Source organism: Cannabis sativa, chromosome 4 (genome assembly GCF_029168945.1).
Source record: "Cannabis sativa cultivar Pink pepper isolate KNU-18-1 chromosome 4, ASM2916894v1, whole genome shotgun sequence".
In the NCBI taxonomy this organism is placed as follows: domain Eukaryota; kingdom Viridiplantae; phylum Streptophyta; class Magnoliopsida; order Rosales; family Cannabaceae; genus Cannabis; species Cannabis sativa.
In genome coordinates, this window is record NC_083604.1 from 72352542 (window position 1) to 72370695 (window position 18154).

General features: G+C 34.4%; 2 protein-coding genes across 3 annotated transcripts; one reads left to right on the forward strand and one right to left on the reverse strand.

Moving 5' to 3' along the window:
- Positions 1-4468: 4468 nt before the first annotated feature.
- On the reverse strand, positions 4469-13563 carry LOC115712777 (uncharacterized). 2 transcript variants are annotated; one of them, XM_030641135.2, is made up of 8 exons: positions 13425-13563; positions 13241-13345; positions 13072-13158; positions 7587-7637; positions 7312-7405; positions 7149-7233; positions 6915-7059; positions 4481-5301 (listed from the first exon to the last, which is right to left on the reverse strand). In XM_030641135.2, exons 1-8 carry the CDS (start codon positions 13515-13517, stop codon positions 5200-5202), a joined length of 762 nt encoding a protein of 253 aa, XP_030496995.2. In that variant the 5' UTR covers positions 13518-13563; the 3' UTR covers positions 4481-5199. The 2 variants fall into 2 exon arrangements, with proteins under 2 accessions (XP_030496996.2, XP_030496995.2); XM_030641136.2 differs by lacking the exon at positions 7587-7637 and having other exon boundaries at positions 4469-5301.
- A 181-nt stretch (positions 13564-13744) lies between these two features.
- On the forward strand, positions 13745-14757 carry LOC115712776 (uncharacterized). Its single transcript, XM_030641134.2, has one exon. The coding sequence runs from the start codon at positions 13745-13747 to the stop codon at positions 14564-14566; it is 822 nt and encodes a 273-aa protein (XP_030496994.2). The 3' UTR covers positions 14567-14757.
- The last annotated feature ends 3397 nt before the right edge of the window (positions 14758-18154 follow it).

Consider the following 18154-nt stretch of genomic DNA (forward strand, 5'->3'; position numbering starts at 1 on the left):
AGTTTCAACAACACACCTAAATCAAAATAACAAACTTGAAACTAATTAAATTCCAACAACAACATAAATGTACAAACACAAACTTCCAACTCGAAATTTCAATACACATGTATGGGCTTAGGTTTGTTGCTAAGAAGAGAGGGTTTGTGAAGAGTTATGGATTTTGCCCTAAGATTTATGGGCTTGGATTGGGCTCATATGTATGGGCTTAATTAAATAAATATAAAAATTGAAATTTTAAAACATGCGGTGCAGCACGGTTTGAATCGCGGTTTAATAATTCAAAATTGGAAACTGCACCGCACTGTGGGGTTTGGGAAAAATTCAAACCGCAACCGCACCGCGAAGAATTTTAAACCGCATTTTTTTTTTGCGGTGCGGACGGTTTGAGCAGTTTGAGCGATTTGATGTACACCCCTAACACAAATTAGCCAAGCATGTTAATTGCCCAAAGTTTATAAGCAACTAAAATAGGAAAGAGATTATAGAGAATTTGTTTCTTTTAAAAAGATTTAAGTACTAAAATACTTTTTACTACCAAAGACAAGCGTTAGGAGGAGGAGCAACAACAAAAAACTACATGATTTAGTATTGTGATATTATACCACTTGGCAAGCCAAACTATTTTTCAAATTACAGCGTTGATATCTTCTAAAACATAAGAATACAAAACATAGAAATATATTCACCCTTTCAACAGCTAAAAGAGCAGTAAAGAAAAAAGACAAAAATCAACAATTACAAAAGAAAATATATCCACTTCAAAATAGCTCGTGATTCAGTGTAATCGTAAGTTTTAACAAAATAAGACGGCAATTTACTTTAAATGAGAAAAATAAAACTAGTTAGTGAACTGAAAATGAAATCAAAATTGCAATCAATATAATCTAATATAAATGCTAAATGCTAATAAAATACCAATAAACATACACTTATAAATATATACTTAAAGTGGGTGAAGTTGGCTTGAAGATCTTATAATCAATATTTTTAAGTAATTTCAAGAACTAAAATGAGAGATTTGAAGTTTTAATATTCAAAGTTCAGTTTATTATAATCATATTTATCAGGAAACAAGTCATTGAGTTTTTCATAATCTAAATCATGCAATAATTATAGTAAACAATTTTGGTTCAAAATCTAACAAATGGTAAAATAATAATTAAATAATGAATTAGTTTGGGAAATTAAAAATAATAAATATATGATAAAATGGTTTTGATTTTTTATTTTTTTGGCAGAAATGAAGCACAAAAATTAATAGGAATCTTGATAACTATTAAATAATGAACATGTTTAGCCTTAATGTATTTTTCTCAGCAAACAAACAAGATCTTGAGGGAATGATATATCTCTATTATCTCATAACATGGGATGGAATAGAGGAAGATCGATCCATGCACATATATTATTAGTTTAAACTAAAAGTAATAAAGATCCGAAAGCCCCAAAAGATTCTATATGAAGAAAAACTAACTTGAAAAGCTAAGGAGGTCATACCAAAAACAAAGCTAATAGGAAAGCTTGCTCACCAAAAATTATATACCCAAAAGGGCCAAAACAAATTAGTTAGACATCAAAATTTTTGATTTTTTTAAAAAATAATAATTCATATATTCGTTAAAAGAATGAAACAAGCTCAACCTTAAAATTATACCCAAATTAAACAAAAATATGTGCTATTTTAAAATACTAAGAGATAAACAAAATCGAAAAATACTTTAACGAGCCTTTTAATTTAATTTTTTTTCCTAAGATTTTTTCTTTTTAATTTCCCGTCTACTTTCGTGCTCTTTCTCCCAAAAAAAAGAACCCCTAAAGAGAAAATCAATTCTCTACCCTTCTAGATCATAAACACTTTTTTCTTACTGTTTCAAATTTTTTAGGCTATTTTTATCAATTCTATGAGCAAAAAATGGACTGTTGAAGAAGAAAGAGAAAAAAAAAAAAGAAAAAAAGGAGTAATTGGATTAAGGTGGATGTAATCAGTCAAATTGTTATAAAAAAATAGGCCAATTAGTAATTATTTCACCGAACTTCGACATATACTAAATTATGTCCTTTGAACTTTTTTGGTCGTTTAAATTCAAAGGGCATAATTTATTACATGTCAAAATTCAGTAAAAAAATTGCTAATTAACCTAAAAAAATATTATTTAATAACAACCCTTGATCAAATAAAATAGAATCTAATAGTTATAAACTATTAAGGGTATTATATATATATTTAGAAAAAGGTACCTTAATATATAAAATAGGTATAACCTAATTGTAGTGTGTCATCTTAAATTGGTTGCCCTAATAATATTCTGGTTACATCTCTATGTGAGTGAGTGACTGCCACTCTAAGTCTCCAACCATCTCTCCCACCATGGTATATATATTTGTGATATTAATTTCTTAATTAACAAAAATATTTTACCATTTCATTTACATCTTAAAAATTAAAATGGCATGGAGAGATTCCACTTCAACGGTCACATTTTTGTTAAAAAAAAAAAAAAACTATCAAATGCTTCTATAATTATGAAATAGTCCAATTAAGATCAAACATAATTATGTGGTTAAGTGGTGCAATATTCACTCTTTTTTCTTTATCTCAAAAATGTGGGTCGCTTTATATATATTTTTTCCTTTTAAATCATAGGGGTCATAATAATCTTGACACAAAATCATGATCTAATTTCACTGTAATTTCTTGCTCTTTTTTCTTTGGTGGTAATTGATTTGAATAAAACAAATTTGATTATACATATGCAATGAACACAATTAAACAGCAAAAAGTAGGGGGAACATGGTGGTTATGGGATTAAAGTTCACTAATTATGGCTTATTCCAAGGCCTTAAGACTTTCTCTTGCTACCCAACAAAGTTTCTTTTTTTTTTTTTCAAGGCTTGGAAAATAAGCTTTTTACAACACTAATAACAAACTTTGATGGCTCAATCCTAACTACTACTTTTCAGGCATATTCTTTTCGAAGCTGTGGGTCTCTATAATGGATTTGTTTTGTTGTTCATCCATGTGTATTAAACATTTTTCTCCTCATTAGCTTAGATTTATATGGGTACCACACCAAAAAAAAAAAAGAGTGCCTATTGACAATTGATCTTGAATTTACAGTACTTTTAGGTCTCGTTTGGTGGGGTAATAGGATATACTATTGTACTAGACGATAAAGCCTAAGAGAGAATAAGAAAATTACTCATATTTGCCACATATATATGGCTTTTGAAATTTCTCATAATTGAGGTTTATCTTGAAAGTTTTAGGGTGCACCCAAGAATGATGTATCGGTGCCCTTATTGTGTTTTTGTAAATAATTTTATTATTTTGGACTTTATTAAAACAAAATTATTAAAAATTTGAGCTCTGAGAATTATTTTGTATTATTTTAAAAAATACAAGGTTTAATTTATAATTTAATAAAATAAAAAGTCGAATCAGTAACTTTTATAAATATAAGGTCCAAAATAATATTGAAAAATTCTATAATGCACCCCTTTAAAAGGGATGCACCGATACATCTCTATCTGTTTTAGTATTCGAAATAATTTTTTAGTCAAATTTATTCTCGTGGCTATGTAAATTATAGTTATTTAAGACATCTTTCAAAATTTTAAGAAATACAGAAAAGTTTAATACGCCAAAAATTGCATTCAAACAGTGTGTTGTACGTGTGACTATTTTATTTTATAGCGTGTAAAATAGATTGTTTGAACATTATTTTCTATATTATAAATTATTTCGAATTTCTCAAAATTTTATAAAATATCTTAAATAGCTATAACATACATGAATATAAAAAAAATAGACTAAATTTTTTTCTGAGCACTAAAATAAGTAAAAAGTATATCAGTACATTCTTTTAAGAAGGTGCATTGCAGACCCAATAGTATTAACTCTAATTTTGATTTGTTTTTATATAATAAAAAATAATATAGTTATTTAAGATATCATATAAATTTTAATATGTTTTATTTAATTAGGATTTAAACTAGTATTATAAATTCATTAAAAACAACCAAACTAGCATTATAAATTATTTTAAATTTCCAAAAATTTGCTATATGTATACAAAGTAATAACTATCCGAGAGTATTAAAATATTAATACATAAAGAGTTTATAGGAGGTGAGATTTTAAATTTATTATATTTCACTTAATTGACTGGACAATTGCAACAAAATTCATCTTTGAAAGACTTTATATAGAACATTAGAAAGCATTAAACTATCATTACACTAAATTATTCCATTCTAAATGAATTAAAATGCTAATTGAGTTAATATCTCTAATATGTCTTTCAATTTCATAATCAAAATATATAAGAAAATCCAATTATATCACTCTATGTCTATCCGACCACATGGCCAAAAAGTAAAGAAAAATTGAATCATTGATAGCTTTTACTGATCATGGATTGATTACATAGCAAAAAATAGCTGTTGAAGTGAAAATTTTAGAAGATTAGAAATAATGATGGTGCATGAAAAGAAAGAAAAATCATTATTTATTTCATCCATCTTTTGTTGTGTAGTGATTAAGAGAGTGAAAAGTATAAGCCATTCCATATGATCATAATACTATGCACCACCAAGAATATTTTCTCATTTTTTTTCAAGTACTTTTATCATGATGTCTCCAACGCATGAGCAACTCAATTATTAGTACCTTCATCATCAAGAAACTAGTCTAGCAACAAAACAATTGTAGATGTAACTAAATTAGTTCACTATATTTCTTAATTTACAACCAACAAAATACAGATTTACTAAGTTAGTCTAATTTTATATGATAAAAAATATGGTACCATAAATAATTAGAGAATATTAGAGGTTGCATGTAGTGATGTGATGTGATGCAGATTGTCATGTAGTCTTAATTATCAGGATTTTTTTGCTTCATTCTTACTACTCTCTTAACTAATTGTTCAACGTCTGGGCCACCTTCATTGTTTTCAATCACCAGTGATGATCACTTTTTCTCAGTATAAATACCCTTTTGATCCTAATGACTTTCCATAAGCAAAGTAAAAAGAAACAGAGAGAGAGAGAGAGAGCAATTACAGTAGTAACAGAGTTCCAAGTATGGCTTTTGGTGTTGCACTCTTCTCTTCACTTCTCATCTTTTCAGTGGTTTTCTCAGGGGTCAATGCACTCGACTGGAATTATTATGCGAAAACTTGCCCAAATGTTGATTCAATTGTCACTAACGCCGTCAAGGCTGCAGTTTCCAGAGACAACACTATCCCTGCCACACTCCTCCGGATGCATTTCCATGATTGTTTCATAAGGGTAATACTGCAGAGGAAATTAACTGTCAAATGTAGTTTTTACCCTTCATTTTGATTGATCTAAACTGAGTTCTCTCTCCCCTAATTCTGACTTGTTCTTTTTCTTATAGGGTTGTGATGGTTCTGTGTTGTTAGACTCGAAGGGGAACAACAAAGCTGAGAAAGATGCAACGCCAAATCTTTCTCTGCATGGATTTTTTGTCATTGACAATGCAAAGAAAGCAGTGGAAAAGGCCTGCCCTGGTGTGGTCTCTTGTGCTGATATATTGGCTATGGCAGCAAGGGATGCTATTGTGTTGGTAAGCTAACAAACTCAGTATTATTAGTATGATATCATGCAACTATACTTTACAGTAACGGCAAAGAAGAATGGTAAGTTTAAGATCTTACTCACATCATCATCATCTAATCCTTGCAGTCTGGGGGTCCAAATTGGTATGTGCCAAAAGGAAGGAAAGACGGGAGAGTATCGAGGGCTAGTGATACCAGCACATTGCCATCTCCAGCCTTCAACTTAGCTCAACTGCAGCAGAGCTTCGGTCAAAGAGGTCTTTCATTGGAAGATCTAGCGGCTCTTTCAGGTAAGCCAAATCAACAGCCTAGAAGTTAAGTTTCCATTAGCTTTCTTTAATCAGCTTATCTGATTCTTTTTCAACTCATCTGCAGGAGCGCATACTCTAGGATTTTCCCACTGTGCCTCGTTCCAAAACAGAATCCACAACTTCAGTGCCACACACGATGTCGACCCTAATTTACATCCAACTTTTGCATCAAAGTTGAAGGGTAAGTGTCCACTTCATAACAAGGCGAAGAATGCCGGTGTCCCCATGGATCCTTCTTCAAAAACTTTTGACAACACCTACTATCAGCTGATCTTGCAGAGGAAAACCCTCTTCGCTTCAGACCACTCTTTGCTCGAACTTCCTAAGACTAAAGAGCTGGTTTACAGATTTGCCAGATCAAAGCATGCCTTCTGGAAGGCTTTTGTGAAGTCTGTTACTAAGATGAGTAACATCAGTGGTGGTGGACGGGAAATTAGGAAAGATTGCAGGGTAGTAAATTAAGGGTCTTTTGCATGGTTGTGGTAAATTACTGAGATCAGGGGTAATCATAAAATGGATCTTTCTATAATAATAATAGGTTATGTGAACAGGAATAACACCCTGTTGGGCAAAGAGAATGGAAGCTATTTTGTTAGTGATAAAAGTACTGATGATCAATATTCCAATGTCGGGAATTAAAAGGTTTATAAAATCAGTACTGTAAAAAGTTACAAGGATGAAGAAAATTGAAGTTAATTTTTTTTCCCCTGTTCCTATATGTTATCAGTGAATGATCTTAATCTTCTTTCCATATCTATTTCCATTTCCTTTTTCTTATTTCTTTCTTCAAACTTGTTTTTCCAAATAACTAAATAATGAAGAGAAAAAGGAAAAATCTCACTTGCACCAAGAAGAAAATACTGACTTAGAGCCCTCTTTCATTAAATGAGCAGAAGATGCCAATATTATTTATGTGTGTGATGGACTAATACATTTCTATCTACTATTAGGAGAACCATCAATACAAAATATAAATATGAAATAAAGATCCTAAAAACTAAACTTTAAGCTCACTCACTTTAGTGTTTAGAACAATCTCTGCCAGTTGAAGGTTGCCACTAAGCCCAGATGCCTTTTGAGATGGCATGAATGAAAAGCTGTCTAGAAGCTTGACGCACTTCAATCCCCATTTTATCATCAAGAACTCAATAAGATGATGCCCACTGCATGTAATTTGAGAACTACTTAAACAAAGAAAATATATATATATATATATATATATATATGAAAAATGTGTGCCATAGGAAAATACCTTCTATTATGATATGTTGTTATGAATACTGCTCCAGGAGAGCTTTCGAGCAAGAAAGTGACGGTTGCAAAGAGATCATCGAAGGCTACCACCACAGATTAACACATTTTAGTTCACACTGAAAGAAAGATTGAGGGAAAGATTTAAAATTAAATTATCCTACCACCAGTGTCATATAATACATCAGCACCAAGAATAATTGTTGGAGACAAGCTGAATATAGATGCATCCCAAACCCCCCATGTCAATCCCAATATCTGCAAAACAAAACAAAAACTTCTGAGAAGCATTTCAAACCCCATGACATACAAAAACATATTCTAAACTTCATCAAAATTGTTCCGCGAGATGTTGAGTAAGCAATGAGGATCAGGCAACTGAAGAGTCACAGGAAGAGAAATAAAAATGTAGAAAAACGTATAAAAGAAGATGGTTTACATTACAGTTAAGCTCATTCAAGTGACACACTCTTCTCATGTTGTCCAGCACCTACCATACAAAGCAACAAGGCAATAAGAGACAAGATATCTGTTGGATTTGAATCCAGTAACTATGATCTCTCTCTTTCTTGTTGACAATCGAAAACCAGTTCTTATGGCAGCTGTGCCATACACACACAAGAGCAGTACTTGTAATCTTAACAAGTAATGAATTAATGTTTTCTTTATTGATGAATAAGTGTGTTACATAACATGTCTACATTGTACAAGTAATTACCTATTTATAGGTATATTTGATAGGGTAGTAAAAGGCTTAGACTAAGTGTGACAGTTAAGTTAGTTAGACTAACTAACTTAACTGTCACTACAGTAAAAACCAGAAAAACAGTACAAATGTAAAAACTAATACAATGTGAAGTCAACACCTATATATCTACAATTCTCCACCTTGGCTTCAATTGTATGTAGGAGTTTAACACTTTTAGAAAGCATAGCAGATCCTAAACACTTCAATTCGAGATCTGCAACAGATTGAGACAATGCTGAAATTTGTCTCTTGGTAAAGCTTTTGTAAGCATGTCAGAGGGATTGTCTTTGGTATGGACCTTCAGAAGCTTGACTTTTCCATCTGATATGGTGTTTCGAATGAAATGGAACCTCACATCAATGTGTTTGGTTCGTTCATGAAACACTTGATTCTTGCTGAGATGTAGAGCACTCTGGCTGTCACAGAAAATCTCAACAGTTTCATGTTGAATTCCGAGTTCCCTGGTGATGCCTTTCATCCACAAAGCTTCCTTGACTGCCTCAGTACATGCTATATACTCAGCTTCAGTTGTTGAGAGAGCAACAATAGACTGAAGATTTGCCTTCCAGCTAACTGTGTTATTGTTCATTTTGAATACATAACCAGTTTGAGATTTCCTGGAGTCCATATCACCAGCAAAATCAGAGTCTACAAACCCCACAACACCTGTATTTTCAGTATTTGGTCCATAGACAAGTCCTACTTCAGAAGTGCCCTTTAAATATCTCATGATCCATTTGACAGCTTTCCAATGTTCAATGCCAGGTTTTCCCATAAACCTGCTAACTACACTGCATGACAGAGGTCAGGCCTTGTGCAGACCATCAAATACATGATGCTTCCCACTACACTTGTGTATGGAACTTTTTCCATGTAATTTTCTTCTTCCTCTGTGCATGGAGATTGACCACTTGTCAATCTGAATTGTTGACTGATTGGGGTGCAGACTGGTTTTACATCAGCAAATCCAAACTTGGATAAAATCTTTGAAGTGTATCCTTGCTGAGTTAATTTGATTCTCCTTTTGGTTCTATCTCTGACTATTTCAATTCCAAGAATCTTCCTTGCTGCCCCCAGATCTTTCATAGCAAATTCTTTGCTCAACAATCTCTTTATTTTGTCAATTTCAGTGTTACTCTTGCTTGCTATTAGCATGTCATCGACATATAGCAGCAAGAACACTGGTCCTTTTGTGTTTCTCACATAAACACAGCAATCATAGGCACTCCTTTTGAACCCAACTTTGGTGACAAACTCATCAAAACGTTTGTACCATTGCCTAGGTGATTGCTTCAAGCCATATAGAGATTTTTTCAATAAACAGACATGATCCTCCTTCCCTATTTCTTCAAAACCTTCTGGTTGCTTCATGAAAATCTTTTCTTCTAAATCTCCATGTAGGAATGCAGTTTTCACATCTAATTGCTCAAGTTCTAAGTCATCACTTGCTACTAGGCTCAACAGCAACCTAATAGATGTATGCTTTACAACAGGAGAAAAAATCTCATTATAGTCTATACCTTCTCTTTGAGAGTACCCCTTTGCTACAAGTCTGGCCTTGAATCTAGCTTGTGTCACTCCTTCAATTCCTTCTTTGTACTTTAGTACCCATTTGCATCCCACTACTTTCATACCAGCAAGCTTTCTGATCAGGATCCATGTATGATTTCTTTTAAGTGATGTCATTTCATCTTCCATGGCTTGATTCCACTCATGCTTGTATGCTGAATTCATAGCCTCTCTATAGTTCAGAGGTTCATCTAATAGACGAGCATAGTGAACTGTGTCCGCAAAGCCGAATCTACTTGGTGGCTTGATGGCTCTTCTTTTCCTATCTCTCACCAATTGATAGTCCTGACCCTCTTCTTCATCATTATCAGCATCATCATCATCTTCAATTATATCTTCATTAACCTCGGTTGCTCCTTGTTCTTGAATCTCTCTGCGGTTCTGTGTTTGATCAACTTCTAAGCTCCACCTCAAATCGGCTATCCATATTCGTTCGGGTTCGGAAGAGATTGGTACATCTTGTGAGTTTTGAGAGTATCCCTATACACCCTGTTTTCATCAAAAGTAACATCCCTACTGATAAAATACTTTTGATGATCTCCACTCTCAATACTCCACATTTTGTATCCTTTAACTCCCTCGGGATAGCCCAGAAAAATGCATTTTCTGGCTCTTGGTTCGAGTTTATCTTGCCTCACATGAGCAAATGCTACACAACCAAATACCCTCAGGTGTTCATACTTTGCATCTCTTCCGATCCATGCCTCAATTGGTGTTTTGAAACCAATTGCGAACAGGGACGGTGATTTATTAAGTAGCAGTACATTGAAACGACTTGGCCCGAAAATTCTTTGGTAAACTTGAGTGAATCGGTAGACACACGACCCTTTCTAGAATAGTTCTATTCATTCTTTCGCCAAACCATTTTGTTGTGGTGTTCTTGGCTTGTCTTGTGTCTACTAATTCCAACCTTTTTGCAAAAATCAGTAAAGGCATCTGAGCAATACTCTAATCCATTGTCAGTTCTAAGTTTCTTAATTTTCTTACCAGTTTGATTCTCAATCATTGTTTTCCATTCTATGAAAATTTTCAAAGCCAAGTCTTTGGTTTTCAATATATGGACCCAAACAAATCTTGAGAAGTCATCTATAAGGGTAAGAAAATACACAGCACCACCTCGAGATTCTTGAAGGCCCCCATAGATCTGAGTGAATGTAGCTGAGAATACCCTTTGAAACATGCTTCCCAGTTCCAAATTTTATCCTTGTAGCCTTTCCAAGTACACATTGCTCACAGAACTCTAAATCCATGATTTTGTCCTTCCCAAACACACCTTTCTTGCTGAGAATCTTAAGTCCACCATTGCTGATATGCCCAAGCCTCTTGTGCCAGATTTCTGTCTTCTTTTTCCCTTCATCTTCTGCTACATTTGCTTGATTTACCAAGGTACTCCCAAGTAAAACATAAATGCCATTTTCTTTTGAACCCTTCATTACTAGCATTGACCCTTTGATAATCTTCATTATGCCATTCTCAATTTTCACAGAATGTCCTTCTTGATCCAACATAGCTACTGAGATTAAGTTCCTTTTTATTTCTGGAACATGTCTGACATGCTTTAGCTCGCAACTCCTCCACCTTTCAATTGCAATTTGACGGTTTTATACCGGTTATGGGGCATGATCCGTTTGTCACCAAGCCCGACCATACCACCATTGATCTGTTTGTAATTGCGGGCGAGCATTGCAGGCGGATGTGAAAAGAACACCCAGAATCGAGTACCCAGTCAGTTCTTGAACTTTCCTTAGACACTACCAACACCCCTGCACTACCATATCCATCACTATCACAATCAGAAACTAAATCAACATCACCAGATGACTGTTTCTGGTTATAATTCTTAAGAACAGGGCAGTCTTTCCTTAGGTGTGTGGTTTTGTTGCAGACAAAGCATTTTCTTTTAAATTTTGAGTCTGATTTTCCTTGATTCTTCCCTGTGTGTTCTTTGTTTCCCTTCTTGAAATTCTTTCCTCGAACAAACAGTCCATCACCATTGCTATCAACCTTCTGCTCTGACTTCTTCTTTAATTCTTTAGACATTAGAGCATTTTGAACCTCTTCTAGAGTCAATGACTCCTTGCCATACATCATAGTATCCACAAAGTGTTCATAGGTTTCTGTAGGAAGAGAGTTCAAAACTATAATAGCTTGGTCTTCATCTTCTACCTTTATTCCAATGTTTTCGAGATCAAGAATGATCTTGTTGAAATCATCAAGATGATCTTCAACATTTTTCCCAGTCAACATCTTGAAAGAGTACAATTTCGCCAAGAAACCGCTATTTGCTAAAGACTTTGTCATGTAGAGACTTTCCAGTTTTGACCATATCCCAGAAGCTGTCTTCTCCTTCGACACCTCACGCAGAACCTTATCCCCCAAACTCAGAATTATAGCACTGTGAGCTTTGTCGAGCATCTCCACCTTCTCTTTCTCTGTCAAATTCCCTGGTAAGTTCTCTTCTCCTAGCAAAGCTCCCTGGATCCCTTGCTGAACCAGCATTGCTCTCATCTTTACCCTCCATAGACCAAAATCGTTCTTTCCAGTAAACTTTTCAAGATCATACTTCGCACTGCCCATTTTCTTGGATGTTCACCAGGTTCTTGAACTGAGATCAAGACGATCTTCTTCGAACTTCCTCTCCAATGCTCTGATACCAATTGTTGGATTTGAATCCAGTAACTATGATCTCTCTCTTTCTTGTTGACAATCGAAAACCAGTTCTTATGGCAGCTGTGCCATACACACACTGAAACGTACTTGTAATCTTAACAAGTAATGAATTAATGTTTTCTTTATTGATGAATAAGTGTGTTACATAACATGTCTACATTGTACAAGTAATTACCTATTTATAGGTATATTTGATAGGGTAGTAAAAGGCTTAGACTAAGTGTGACAGTTAAGTTAGTTAGACTAACTAACTTAACTGTCACTACAGTAAAAACCAGAAAAACAGTACAAATGTAAAAACTAATACAATGTGAAGTCAACACCTATATATCTACAATATCAACAACGTTGGCATTACAATGACCAAAAACAATCAAGCCTAGCCATATACGAAGAGTGTGAATCAAAATATAAAAGGGAGCTCATTTATCAAGTAGGTTGAAGGGAGAGAGGACCAATATCCTCTCTTTTATCTTGTAGGAAGAAGCAGAAGCCACGAGAGATGTTATTATACAATCTCTTACTTTACTTCTCTCATGTCAAACTCACTTTAAACCTACCTTTTCTAGGAGGAAGTGAAAATAAGAAGAAAACAAATGCATATCACCAACAGATTATGGAAAGAATGGGAGTAAGAGGAAATTACCCGTGTGTTATTGCATTTGGTATGAAATAAATGAAAGAATGAGAAATTTTAGTTGTGGAATGGATAATTCTCTCCATATTAGAAATGTGGAAATAAAATCCATTGCCTAAACTTTTCCCTCCAAAAATCTTTCCTTCCAACTAGAATTCCATCCAACAATCTCATCACCCATCCCCTCTCTTTGCCACAACTTCTCAGTCCAACCAAACAGACAGAGACTCTAGAATATCTATAATCAAGAGAAATGAAACGATTCATAATAAGAAAAGTAACAAATGCAGGCAGAATTACCTCTAATCCATTGGCATGATCAGTGAGAGTGACATTTGCACCCACTTTGGCTGCCACCAAGCCCGGCAATGAAGTCCCAGCTCCTAGCTGCAAATCTAACAACTTTAACACATACACAGTTTACCTATATCTTCAATTTTGACCAAAGGAGGAATGAAATCATCACCACCTCAACTACAGAAGCTCCAGAAAAGCGGAATCTTTGTTGCCAAACGTACTCGGCTAGGACTACACTACAAGGCCACACGAATTGTCCATAGTCTTCCTTAATGTTCTGAACCAGCACAAATTACACAAAGTTGTAACCTTTTTTCGTTAATGGCTGATAGGGAGTTTCTAGAAATGAATATTACCTCGATTATGGAGATGGAACAGAACGGTTCATCTCCAAAATAGTGACGAGATATCGTCGTCATCGGGCCTTCTTCTTCTACTTCCTCCTCCATGCTCTCTCTAATTCTAGAAACTCCTTCTATATATATCTATTATTTATTATTTATTATATATATACATATTGGACCCACCCACTTTATTATATAATTAATATTATATATATCATGAAGTAGCCGTTACTCTCCTACTACTACTACTCCCCTGAAGATCCTTTATACTAAGATTTAAGAAGGATCCCAAAACTCCATTACAAGTTATCAGTGCAGTGACAACCTTTGAAATGGCCGATTTCTCTTTCCTCTCAGATACCGACGATTCTGCGGTGGAAGAACTCATTTCCCAAACCCGAGACCTTTGCGTTCTTGAACAAGTCTCCGCCATCAACTGCTCTGGTTTTGTCGATACTCTTCTCCCTAATGACCTCGAGTCCCGCTTTAACAGACTCAAATCCTTTCCGGTCAGAAATACAAAGTCCACTCTGCTGCCACCACACGGTGGTTCAGCTCGCTGCGTATCTGATCTCACTTCCAAAACCGAGTCGCCTGACGAAGATTCTACCATTTTCTCGCCTTCCAAACGAAACCCAGAAAAGGTAATCGCTTCCAAGTCCAAATCACCTATTGACTCTGTGGAATCGTCACTGAAAAATTTGGGAATTTCAACTTCAAAAGAATCCAATCGGGGGCCGATTTCGTTTTCTTCGAATTCCTCTAATTCGTCTCCAGAGAAAGTCAAGTTTTCGGTGTCTAAACGAGGGTTGGATGAGAAGAAACGCCGTCGTTCGAGATTGCAAAATCGGTCATTTTCTTCTCCATCTCCGCCGAAGAGAGCAGGTTGCTTATGGTGTTCTCCGAAAAAGGAGGCTCCTCGTAGGAGGAGTAAAGAAGATTGGTCAATAAGCAGTGATGATTGGAGCAAGAACGATGAGCTATTGTCCGATTTGGGGTCTTTCTCGTTTAAAGAGCAACGAAAGATACTGAAAATGGCAATGAAGGAACAACAGAAGATCAGTCGAGAGGCACAAAAAATTGTCAAGATGGCTAAACAAGCCTCTGCAAGGATGAATGTTTCTGGCATCGATGATGATGAGCTAAGTGACTGATGTTAAATGTTTTGACTGTAAATGTTGATCTTTTTGCTCACTTGCTGATTCTGGTCATATTATATGAATTAAGATTCGAAGGTTGTGTTCTTTGTAGAATTGTAGAAATTTTTAAACATTTGTAGAAAAAGTTTACTCTTATCAAAAAATATATATATATTACTACTTGCTATTCTGAAACATTTATGAAATATATGTTGTCCTATTTGTCTATATTAATATTCTAAGTGAATGGAAATTGCACTGATGGTGATCCAGTCCAGGGGCGTCCTTCTCAAATTTTGGAGGAAATTGCCTAATTCAATTTAGTACTATTATGTGTTTTATTGGTTTTCATGAAATCAAAAGTAATTAGCTATCAAAACCGATAGCAACTCAGTTGGGACATCCCCGAGCTGAAAGAACGGGTTAGGATTAGAATGAGACACTCGAACAAACTCATGAGCAACTACATTTGCAGAGGCTTATTAAACACCATATGAACATTTCTCAAATCAACAACCAAATCTTTACAATCTTTAACCAAATTCTCACAGAGCTCCCCAAAGCTTGCACTAAAACTAAGTTGTCTGTCTCTAACAATACCTGGTGCCATTGTTAGTTGTTTGATCCGGCTAAGTGCTTCCCGAACTCCCACAGCTTCAGCAACTTCTGGTGCAACTCGAACACTGAAAAATCTGGTGCAAGCTTCTATCAAAAACCCTCTGTGGTCTCTAGCGGCTACCCAAAACCAAACCCCACCAATCATCTTAAGCTGTCAAACCAGACCAAGATGTTTAGAATTTTGAGCATTTTTCCATTGTTGAAGATACCTTGTGGCAGATGTAATAATCTCAAAAGCCCCTTTTTACTTTTTTTATTCCAAACCATATCACTCCTAGCTCCCCATTTTGCCCAACAAACAACAGCCAATAAACACCTCTTATCATTATCCAATCCAAAGCCTTGAAAGATGATACAAACCAGTCAAAGAAACTACCTGCAGCAGTATGAGTGAGTTTCAATCCCCACCTAGTTCCAACAAAGTTGGGCAACTTGACACGTCACAAGGCAATGGACGATGGTTTGCTCCTTCATATGACAGATGATAAGACATTTACCTCCACTCTCTTCGAAGCAAGTTGAATCGTACCAGTTTGCTTATGAAATAGGATCTTTACTAGAGGATATTGCCAGTTTGCTTTCAAGTTTTATGAGGCATTCTTAGTTGAGGTAATAAATTTATGCATGGGTTAGTTGTGCATGTACTTAGTGTAGATGGTAAACTGACTTAGATGAATGATTTTCTATCATTTCTTATTGATGTATTAAACTTTTTGTTAATGAAGTATATTTTTTCAAATAAAATAGTTAAAACTATGAAGTTCTAATTTACATCCTAAAAAATGACATTTTCAAATGGGCATAAAAGTTGTTGTATTTTTGTGAAAAAAATAAATATAATTTTCACCCATCAAACAAACTGTGAAATTATATAGTTTTAATACTCTTTTGTGAAAGAAAAAAAAAAGTAATGTAGTAATTATTGAAAATATGACTTTTCTTTTGTATTCTTTCATTTTTTAAAAGAGAAATATGCTAAAAGGCACCAGTGGTACTTAGCACTCCCCTATGTGTCAATATCGCTATTAGTCCAACTAAGTATCAGGTCTCATATAGTTTAATGTAATAACTTTTAAGGAATATTGCTAGCTAATCGTAAGAAGATATATGTCTAGAGGCTCTAGACACTACTGGTGTCCAATAACAATATTCTTTTCAAAATTATATACTAACGTGACTATGAGTCACAAACAGTGACACTTAGGATTTTTGCTATGTTGAAGCATAATTATCATATAAAAAAATATTAGTTATCCTATCTATTTTAAAGAAAAATTATAACACATCTAAGTTTGAAATATATAGATATTACATATGTACTTATTTAAATTTAATTATTTGAATATTAAAAACTACTAATAATAATAAATAGTTAAAAAAAAAGATCAGTGTGAAGAATCGACCAAACAAAAAAAATTATTACACTGGATTAAAAAAAATTATTTTTAATTAAGCAAGTTATAATTAGATATTTGCAAGTATAATAATTGTTTTTTTTAAAAAAATAAAAGCGTATTTCATTAATAGAATAAGTTAGACCTCACAGTCATTACATAATAAGTTTAACGAAATGGTAGGTAGCGGAATATCACCAAATAACTTGTGGGTAATTGCCCACTTAGCCACATTATGGGTAACAAAATTACAAGTTCTGGTAATATGAGAGAAAATATAACTCGAAAATAAAGAAGATTGACTATTACAAAAAGAGAGATAGTTTCCAATAACCTAATGAGACTCCTTCCCATTGAGAGCATTGATGACTATCCTCGAGTCGCTCTCCACGATGATAAACTTGGCATCAAAATCCAAAGCAACAGAATTAGCCAAACAACACGTCGCCGGTTCCCCACAAAGAGCATCAAAAAAGTTAAGACAAGCCGTATGAACTCGAACGACCTCGCCTAAGTGGTTCTTGGCAACAACTGCTATACACATGCTATCAAACCCCACTTTAACATCGCAATTCAGTTTGATCCAATCCTGAAGGGGGGGGGGGGAGACCAACACTCCTTCAGGCAAGGGACAGGGGAAGGGAAAACAGTAACATGTAATTCTGCAAAAGAAAATCGAATAGAGTCAATGCACTTCCTCACATCTAAAGTGAGATTATTATGAACCTTCTCATTTCGAGTGCGCCAGATAATGTCGACCACAAGTGAGGCATACAGGAAAACCTCATCCACATCAGTCCCTTTATGTTTCAGGTCCCAAATGAATTTGACCCAGTCCCACATCGAGATACCAGTGTCACAGATCGGATAAATACCCCAATGAGAAGATCGCCAGACATGGAAAGCCACATCACAAGTAAGAAATAAATGTTCCATAGTTTCCTCCTCCCTCCCACACAAAGGGCATCTCGTCTCCTCGATATGAACATTCATTGCTATAGACTTTGCAGAAAATTACTAAAAAATATTATTGGTGTCTAGCATCCTGCTCCATGTTATACTGTTATTGGTGTAATTAAGTATCAAGTTTCATATAATTTAAAAAAGGTTAATTAGTAAATATTCCCCCTGAACTTTGACATGTACTAAATCGTGCCCCCTAAACTTTTTTGGCCGTTAAAAATTCCCCCGAACTATTAAGATTGTTAAATCTAAAGACTTTTGTCTAATTTTAGTAAAAAAAAAAATCTAACATGGATGAAAGTTCAAAGGGCATGATTTATAGTACATATCAAAGTTTGAGGGGTATAATTTGGAAAATATCAAAATTTGGGGAGCATGGTTTAGTACATAAATAATCATTGAAACAGTAAAATTGAATGAAATTAGACAAAAGTCCTTAAATTTAACAATCTTAATAGTTCGGCGAAATTTTTAACCACTCTATTAGCACAATTCAAAAGTAACACTTTATAATTATTTAACTATATTTCATAATAATTAGGGTAAATACCATTTTGGATCCTGTGTTTTGCAAAAGTTACAGATTGGACCCTGTATTTTAATAAATGACAAAATGGACCCTGTATTT